The sequence below is a fragment of the Malaclemys terrapin genome, chromosome 2 (genome assembly GCF_027887155.1).
Source record: "Malaclemys terrapin pileata isolate rMalTer1 chromosome 2, rMalTer1.hap1, whole genome shotgun sequence".
Classification (NCBI taxonomy): Eukaryota; Metazoa; Chordata; order Testudines; family Emydidae; genus Malaclemys; species Malaclemys terrapin.
In genome coordinates this window covers 137772865-137782291 of record NC_071506.1, presented here as the reverse complement: position 1 = coordinate 137782291, position 9427 = coordinate 137772865, and the positions used below count along the sequence as shown (strand labels likewise).

The 9427-nt window shown below is 44.2% G+C and overlaps 1 protein-coding gene across 1 annotated transcript in view; it reads right to left on the bottom strand.

The window, feature by feature from the left end:
• Nucleotides 1–2672: 2672 nt before the first annotated feature.
• Nucleotides 2673–9427, bottom strand: part of ANTXR1 (ANTXR cell adhesion molecule 1) — a 181850-nt gene continuing 175095 nt past the window's right edge. Inside the window, exon 18 of the mRNA XM_054019546.1 lies at nt 2673–8899. Within this exon, the coding sequence (XP_053875521.1) occupies nt 8627–8899 (273 nt within the window). The 3' untranslated portion in view covers nt 2673–8626. The remainder of the gene's footprint in view (nt 8900–9427) is intronic.

The following is a 9427-nucleotide window of genomic DNA, read 5'->3' as shown; positions in this document are numbered from 1 at the left end:
AATCACCCTGATATCTGCTGGGAGAGCAATACAGTGGTGCACAGACAATCCAGGAAGTTTTTGGAAAGTGTAGGGGACAATTTCCTGGTGCAAGTGCTGGAGGAACCAACTAGGGGCAGAGCTTTTCTTGACCTGATGCTCACAAACAGGGAAGAATTAGTAGGGGAAGCAAAAGTGGATGGGAACCTGGGAGGCAGTGACCATGAGATGGTCGAGTTCAGGGTCCTGACACAAGGAAGAAAGGAGAGCAGCAGAATACGGACCCTGGACTTCAGAAAAGCAGCCTTTGACTCCCTCAGGGAACAGATGGGCAGGATCCCCTGGGAGAATAACATGAAGGGCAAAGGGGTCCAGCAGAGCTGGCTGTATTTTAAAGAATCCTTATTGCGGTTGCAGGCACAAACCATCCCGATATGTAGAAAGAATAGTAAATATGGCAGGCGACCAGCTTGGCTAAACAGTGAAATCCTTGCTGATCTTAAACGCAAAAAAGAAGCTTACAAGAAGTGGAAGATTGGACAAATGACCAGGGAGGAGTATAAAAATATTGCTCAGGCATGCAGGAGTGAAATCAGGAAGGCCAAATCACACTTGGAGTTGCAGCTAGCAAGAGATGTTAAGAGTAACAAGAAGGGTTTCTTCAGGTATGTTAGCAACAAGAAGAAAGTCAAGGAAAGTGTGGGCCCCTTACTGAATGAGGGAGGCAACCTAGTGACCGAGGATGTGGAAAAAGCTAATGTACTCAATGCTTTTTTTGCCTCTGTCTTCACGAACAAGGTCAGCTCCCAGACTGCTGCACTGGGCAGCACAATATGGGGAGAAGGTGACCAGCCCTCTGTGGAGAAAGAAGTGGTTCGGGACTATTTAGAAAAACTGGATGTGCACAAGTCCATGGGGCCGGATGCGCTGCATCCGAGGGCGCTAAAGGAGTTGGCGGATGAGATTGCAGAGCCATTAGCCATTATTTTTGAAAACTCATGGCCATCGGGGGAGGTCCCAGATGACTGGAAAAAGGCTAATGTAATGCCCATCTTTAAAAAAGGGAAGAAGGAGGATCCGGGGAACTACAGGCCAGTCAGCCTCATCTCAGACCCTGGAAAAATCATGGAGCAGGTCCTCAAGGAATCAATTATGAAACACGTAGAGGAGAGGAAAGTGATCAGGAACAGTCAGTATGGATTCACCAAGGGGAAGTTGTGCCTGACTAACCTAATTGCCTTCTATGATGAGATAACTGGCTCTGTGGATGAGGGGAAAGCAGTGGATGTGTTATTCCTTGACTTTAGCAAAGGTTTTGATACGGTCTCCCACAGTATTCTTGCCAGCAAGTTAAAGATGTATGGGCTGGATGAATGGACTATAAGGTGGATAGAAAGCTGGCTAGATCGTCGGGCTCAACGGGTAGTGATCAATGGCTCCATGTCTAGTTGGCAACCGGTTTCAAGCGGAGTGCCCCAAGGGTCGGTCCTGGGGCCGGTTTTGTTTAATATCTTTATTAATGATCTGGAGGATGGTGTGGACTGCACTCTCAGCAAGTTTGCAGATGACACTAAACTAGGAGGTGTGGTAGATACACTAGAGGGTAGGGATCGGATACAGAGGGACCTAGACAAATTAGAGGATTGGGCCAAAAAAAACCTAATGAGGTTCAACAAGGACAAGTGCAGAATCCTGCACTTAGGACGGAAGAATCCCATGCACTGCTACAGACTAGGGACCGAATGGCTAGGTAGCAGTTCTGCAGAAAAGGACCTAGGGGTCACAGTGGACGAGAAGCTGGATATGAGTCAACAGTGTGCTCTTGTTGCCAAGAGGGCTAACGGCATTTTGGGCTGTATAAGTAGGGGCATTGCCAGCAGATCGAGGAACGTGATCGTTCCCCTTTATTCGACATTGGTGAGGCCTCATCTGAAATACTGTGTCCAGTTTTGGGCCCCACACTACAAGAAGGATGTGGACAAATTGGAAAGAGTCCAGCGGAGGGCAACAAAAATGATTAGGGGTCTGGAGCACATGACTTATGAGGAGAGGCTGAGGGAACTGGGATTGTTTAGTCTGCAGAGGAGAAGAATGAGGGGGGATTTGATAGCAGCCTTCAACTACCTGAAGGGGGGTTCCAAAGAGGATGGAGCTCGGCTGTTCTCAGTGGTGGCAGATGACAGAACAAGGAGCAATGGTCTCAAGTTGCAGTGGGGGAGGTCCAGGTTGGATATTAGGAAACACTATTTCACTAGGAGGGTGGTGAAGCACTGGAATGCATTACCTAGGGAGGTGATGGAGTCTCCTTCCTTGGTGGTTTTTAAGGCCCGGCTTGACAAAGCCCTGGCTGGGATGATTTAGTTGGGAATTGGTCCTGCTTTGAGCAGGGGGTTGGACTAGATGACCTCCTGAGGTCCCTTCCAACCCTGATATTCTATGATTCTATGATTAAATTTACGCCTGTGCTTACATGGTTTGCTGAATCAGGGCCTTTGTCATGCCACTTATGCATCCATCTTCATCAATCTCCCTTCATTTCCTCCATGGAAGGAAATATTCTATTAGAAACCCACAACAGCAGAACACTGGTATGCCACACTGATGAAAGGGAAGTTTTACATGGAGCAGGTTCTCCTGCTTTTATCCTAGTGCGTTCGCCTTTGTCTAGTAAACACAACATATAGAAACAGGCATGAATTAGTGTAGTTCTTTAATAATAACCTCAAGATCAGCAAGGGTAATGACTGAATTTAACAAATGACACATGCAACAAACACAGGGAGTAGAACATCATCATTTAAACCTGGCTTAACTGTCTTCTTCCAACCAGTCCTGGGATATCAACACTGAAGTCAATATCAAAAAATAAAGCGCGTTTCCTTTCCACTGCTGCATCATTCCCAGCTATTAGCAATATTCTTGACTCAAACACTGCTAGAGTTCTCAAAGAAACTAGACAGCCCCCTCCCCTCCCTTCCAACTCCCCATCATCTAAATGATGACAGAACATGTTTTGACACAACATGGAGTATCTGGAGAATTTGGAAGATCACAAAGCTAATTTGAACAAAGGCTTCAAATTACAGCCAGCAGCAGCTTGTAACTTTTCAGCATTTTGAAATGTTCTTAATCCTCGTCAAATGCTACTGCAGATTTCTTTCAGGCTGTTGGACACAGATTGATGTAGAGCATTGAATATAAAAAATGTACATGAATAAAGAATAATATAAGTCCCAGGCCTGAGTGTCCTATTCAGAACAAATCACTCAGAGCTGTTCATTGCTATCAAGACCAATTCTGTTACTTCCATATTTTTGCATGTGCAAGTGGTAAAAACAATACAAAAAATGAAACCCTAATTCCTGTTGAAACTGCAGAGCAGATGTTTCACCGTTCAGCTCCTTCCTTTTGTTCTGTAATGAACATTTGCCTTCAAATGGCTAGTTTGGAACGACAGCTTTGTAATATGTACAACAGGAAAGTTCTATCAGGAGGGGATACATAGGGTACCATATGTCTGTATACAGTACACCAGTTCATTCAACCTCGTTTGCATAGCATTAATTGTCACTGGAAGGCGATGTGAAATTATGGCCAACATTGTCAAACCTGGTTGCCTAAAGTTTCATAAGCCTTGTCAACACTACTAAGTTAGGCTGACCCACCTATATCGCTCAGGGGTGTAGAAAATCAACACCCTTGAGCCATGTAGTTAAATCAACCTAACCCCAGTGCAGACAGAGGTAGGTGGACAGAAGAATTCTTCCATCAACCTAGCTACTTCCTCTCTGGGAGTTGGATTACTTATACTGATGGGAGAACCCCTCCCATCAGCGTTAGTAGTGCCACTGTAGCATTTCGAGTGTAGACAAGTTCATAGATTCCAAGGCCATAAAGGACCATTGTGATCATCTAGTCTGACCTCCTGTATCGCACAAGCCAGAAAACTTCCCCAAAATAGTTCCTACAGCAGATTTTTTACAGAAACATCCAACCTTGATTTTAAAATGGCCAATGATGGAGAATCCACCTTAATCCTGGTTCAATTGTTCCGCTGGTTAATTACCCTCCCTGTTAATTACTCTCATCATTATGAATTCCCACCTTATTGTCAGTCTGAATTTCTCCAGCTTCCCCTTCCAGCCACCTTTCTCTGCTAGGCCCCTAACTCCATATTTAGGCACCTCAACAAAAGGAGTCCGTTTTTTTTTTTTTTCTCAAAAGTGCCCTGCACTTGTGACTCCCCTGGATTTCAGTGAGGTTGGTGGGGGCTCAGCACCTTGGAAACTCAGCTCGCTTCTGCTAAGGTGCCCAAATATGAATGTAGGAGCCTAACTTTAAGCACGCATATTCAATGGGTTTTGGGCCCAAGCCTCAGCTGATCTCAATCACCATAGTCCCACTCAGTTGAAGATATGTCCTTTTGGTCTTAATTTCCATTCAGATTCTGGCTTTGGCAAAGGTGCCTTTACTCCCTTCCCTCTCCCCAATCTCTCCACCTGCCGCACCTTAGTTATTTCCTTTTCTCTCTTCATATTAATGCAATACAATGAAATTTAGAGATAAGTGCAGCTACCCGCCTGGTTCCCTAAGACCTGATCTTTCATAAATTCACAGGTTCTAAGGTCAGAAGGGGACCTTTCCAATCATCTAGTCTGACCTCCTGCCTAAAACAGGCAGCAGAATTTCACTTGGTCACTTCTGCATAAAGCCCATCATTTTTGGTTGAGCTAAAGCATAACTTTAGGAAAGACATCCCATCTTCTAGTGATGGAGAATCCATCAGATGCCTAAGTAAACTGTTCTAATGGTTAATTACCCTCACTGTTAAAAATGTGTGCCTTATTTCTAGTCTGAATTTGTCTAGCCTCAGTTTCCTGCCACTGGATTTTGTTACGCTTTTGTCTGCCAGATTATGTTTCGTGTACTACATGCTGGCTAATACATAAAAGGACTCCATGCTTGTAAACCTAAACTGGCCCTTTATTAAGAGAACTATTTACAGAGATGCTGAAACTGCAGCTAGCATTCCAGCCACGTGAACACAGGCTGACTTCCTGAAGCCTTCTCTGAATGGTTCCCTCCTCCAATCTGTGCTCCTGCCTCCAAGTTTCATGCAGGTTGCTACAGTTTAAAGACCCATCTGCTATCAGAAATCTTCTCCTCTTTGGGAAAATTCATTTCAGAGCTTTAGGACCATCTCTTCGGAAACTTAGGGCCACACATTTGCAGGAGCACATGTCTGCAAAGGACCGTGTACCTAGATGTTTTGCACCTGCTGAAAGCCTCTTCAGAACACACAAATGGGCCTCTGCATACATGCACAAAGGTTGGTGTTTGTGCCATGTCCCTTTCAATTTAGTACATGCACCTACTGCAGCCCCAGAAAATGTGGCCGTGGTCCTGTGCCTGTTGAAGTCAATTGCAGAACTCCCATTCACTTCAGTGGCACCAGGTTCCAAACCTGCATAATTGTACACCCATAGGTTGATTTTAAATATGACACTGGAGGTAAATTCTGCTAGCCAACATCTGCTCTGGTTTTGCTGAGTACATTTTACATGGTCAGGGCCTACTGAAAACAAGTAACTTAGATTACCCGTGGGCACTCTGATTCTATGTCCAGTTAATAACCTGCATGTTCAATGTCTAGTAAATAGCTGGTCAATAACCAGTTAATGATTCTGTGTTCAGTTAATAAAAAATAGGCATTTGCTTATCACTAGGTGTTTCTATACACACCCACTGCAGTATGGCTACACGCTACCCTAGATCCATGTGCATAACTCCCATTCAATGGATCGAGGAGTGTATATAGCCCATCTTCCTTGTAGTTCAATTAATGCTATGTAAAGCAGGTACTCGTCACTACAGGAAATATTTGTACATTTATAAAAAGCAATACAAACATAAAGAACAAAAATACAACAAGCACAGCTTGATACAATAACATGCCATGAAATATCATTGGCTTTATAATAATTTACTACAACTTGAAAAATGTTCTTTTATCCACACTGGATAGGAAATGCTTCCATCTAACATATGGTAAGCATGCAACAACAATATATACAACAACAATTTGGAGTTTGTTTTTACTCATGAGAAGGATTGTAGTACAGGGATACATTAAAATTATTTTTTTTCTGGCCTGATCGAGCTTTTCTGTTACTCTGTTTAAGTTTGTTTTTGGGGGGGCGGGCCTTTAGGGGGCTTTTTCCTCTTAAATTGTGGTAAAGAATTTTTTATAGGAATCTGCAAACACTACTTTTAGTCTTAGAGTAGTAAACTCATTTATTTTCCCCCAGCAGTTGTTCTGATTTACTGGTTGACACTAAAAAAAGATATTCTTAATGTCATTTGGTTAAAAAATAATTTTCTTTCCAAACTTTTTTGTACCGTTGAGGATCTGATAAGAGAAATACCTAGCAATCCAGCGGGACATTATTACACTATTCCCAGTTATTACACTTTCCATCTTCAGCTATTTAACTGGATGGCATCCATCTCAAGGGGAAGTCCAACCAAACCTTTGCAGGGCTTTCCAAGATTTCCAGTCCCACTTGACAATCCTAACGTCGTCTTGTTGAACCGACCGTGGCCAGTACCTGCTACAGTCTGAGTAGCATCTAACCCAGTGAATGTCAAAAGTGGGGACTGCTCTGTGCTGCCTGCAGACAAAACAGTTGTGATGGTGGCTACATCGGCCCTTTCAAATAACAGCCCGCACATGGCTGCAGACCTCAGAGACATTGTGATCCCTGTATGAAGTCATTTGTTCCATATGACATAAGACACACTGACCAAAGAGTTGGTGAGTGCCAACTGGGCTGAATCTGAGCCTGATAGAAAGGGACTGTTTATAAAGGTCCCTGACAAAAAATATCCCAGTTCGTTCCTTGACTGGGTCTTTATCTTTATATCTGCTCTGTTCCTCTTTCTTGAATAGCCTTTTCCCCTAGAAAAGCAATATTTCCAACAACACTGGAGTAACTACTTGGCAAAGCGTATCTGTGGTTGAAAAACCACCTGCTTTACATGAGTATGAAAACCCTTCGATATTCATAGAATTGTAGCTACAAAGATGATTTGTCTTTATGATGTGGCAATTTCTAGGGAGATATTCATGTCATGGGAGCTGATTGTAAAAGTAAACTAGGGAGGCAGAGGTTTGACTTTAATCTTGATCTTGTCTATTTCTAGCACTGTGTTACAAAGGCAGGTGCTCAGGAAGTTTACTATAGGTTAAAACGTGTACATACGCAGTATTGTAAACTATGGGGGGAGGGTACCACTGGGAAAAAAATAAAAAGAAGGAGAAAACATGGAGAAATGCAGCCAGTGCATTTCTTCGAAGACTGATTCCCATCTCAGGCAACTTTGTGCATGACTTCGCCTTGGCCAACAACTGATAATGGAAGTGACAAGAGCAAGATGTAGCCGCACTGTGTCCCTTTGACAAAGTGTATGGGAGACATCCAGTGCTTATTCAGGAAAGGAAAACAAACATCAAAGCAGAGAAGTTGGTAAGGTGGAAGAGGGCAATTTGCAAACAAAAAAGGCAGGGGTGAGATTCTGTGAAACTGATGACAATTACAGGATTTAAGAAGCCTAAGGGGATTGCAGTTAAAAAAAAAACTTAATAGAACCAACCACTCATTCCCAGTTCAGCTGTTTCAGAAACCTTCATTTTAAAATGGAAACGGTCACTGAATTACTCTGCTGCACTCATCAGACAGGCACTGTTAGCGAAGCGTAGTGTAACGACTCTTCTTTCAACCTCCTCTTCCATAGGCTCCTTTGCTCAGTGGTCTCCGGACCCATAGCCTGCTGAGAACATGGAAGGCTGATCTTTCATGAACTCTTCTTCTTCAGGTGTGGGGTTGGAGCCCTCCTGTGGGTTTTCTTTTTCTTTTACATGTAATTCATTTTTCTAGTAATACTTCAGCCTCGTTCACCCACACTTCCACATAACAACATACACAAATCCATACACCAGACACCTACTCCAACACCCTCCTGGGAACTAAAGGATGATGGCCCCGTTCATTCTCCAGAACAAAGTCCATTGGGATGGCTGCTTTTTTTTTTTTTTTTCAGATTAAAAATCAAAGATCTAACACTCCTCGTTGTTTTATCCTGCTGTTCGCAGGCATGTGAGAAATAATCAGCTTTCCATATTAATCTGAAGCACTGCAACAAGAAGAGAACTCATGCAGTTGTGGCAAAGTAGCCCATTGTGATCTCCACATGATCTGTAGGAAGCTTTCAGCTGTGCCCTTCACTGTGGAGGATTGCCCTACAGTCTCTGAATTTTCTAAGAGCGAGTCTAATTTCCAATTTCTTCCAGGATCACTGTGGTAAATCACAGAGGATGGGAGGGCTGAAGTGTGATTTATGTTTCTCCAGTGGCCTCATTTTTGCAGCCCCCTGGATTTTCTCTCCTTGCTGGTTTGGCAAGACTGATGCATTATGGGATTATATGTAAATAGATAAAAAGACTAATAAGTGGTTTGTTCTATTGTCACCCATTTCAGAATGTAAAGGCTTCCTATAAGCCCCCCTCCCCCCCAAGACAAGTTTGTTACAGTACTGCTGAAAGAGCCCTCCGAATGCTTCTGGAAGAGACAGGGACAAGGCTGAGCCCCTAGACGGAAGGGCGAGGGGGGGGCCTGGAGGGAGGAGGGGCTCGGTTGGGGGCCGGGGCCTGGGGAGGCGGGGGCAGTGGAGGGAGAGTGGACGATGGGGATGGGGTGGGAGGAGTGGGGGAACTGGGAGGAGGTGGGGTATAGATCGGGGCAGGGGGTGGAGGGTTGTAGATCGGGGCAGGGGGCGGAGAGGAGGGAGGGTGTGCATGGTTGAGTGGGTATTTCAGCGGTGCCTCAGCATTCTTCACTCGGGTGAAATTGATACAGCGGCCCTAAAAGAGAAACAAAAAGGTTATTGAGCGTGGCGGTGATGTAGGAGCCGAGGGCCATGCTGGTGGGTGCAGTGGTATTCCTACTCACAAATCAGCTGTCTACGTTTATTTCTCTGGGTGCACAGTTGGAGTCAAGGCCCCTTTATGGGCCAGATTCTTAACCCAATCCTTGACTTGTGTGGCTGTTCTGAGAAACCCAAAAGGATTCACATCTGGAGTGAACCATGCAGTAGCAAATGCAAGTTGACTAATCATGGATGGACCAGCCCTGCATCTGTGACTCCAGCTCGTGTGGTATTGTGAAAGTGCACACAGAACCATCCTTGCAACCACTGCTCACTGATTCTATTGCAGCCAGCACGTGCCTGTAGCCAGCGGCCATAGCATGTAAGGTCTTGTGAAGGGACATGAATAGGGCCCTACTAAATTCATGGTCCATTTTCATAAATTTCATGGTCATAGCATTTTAAAAATCTTGAATTTCATGGTTTCAGATAATTAAATCTTAAATTTCACAGTGTTATAACA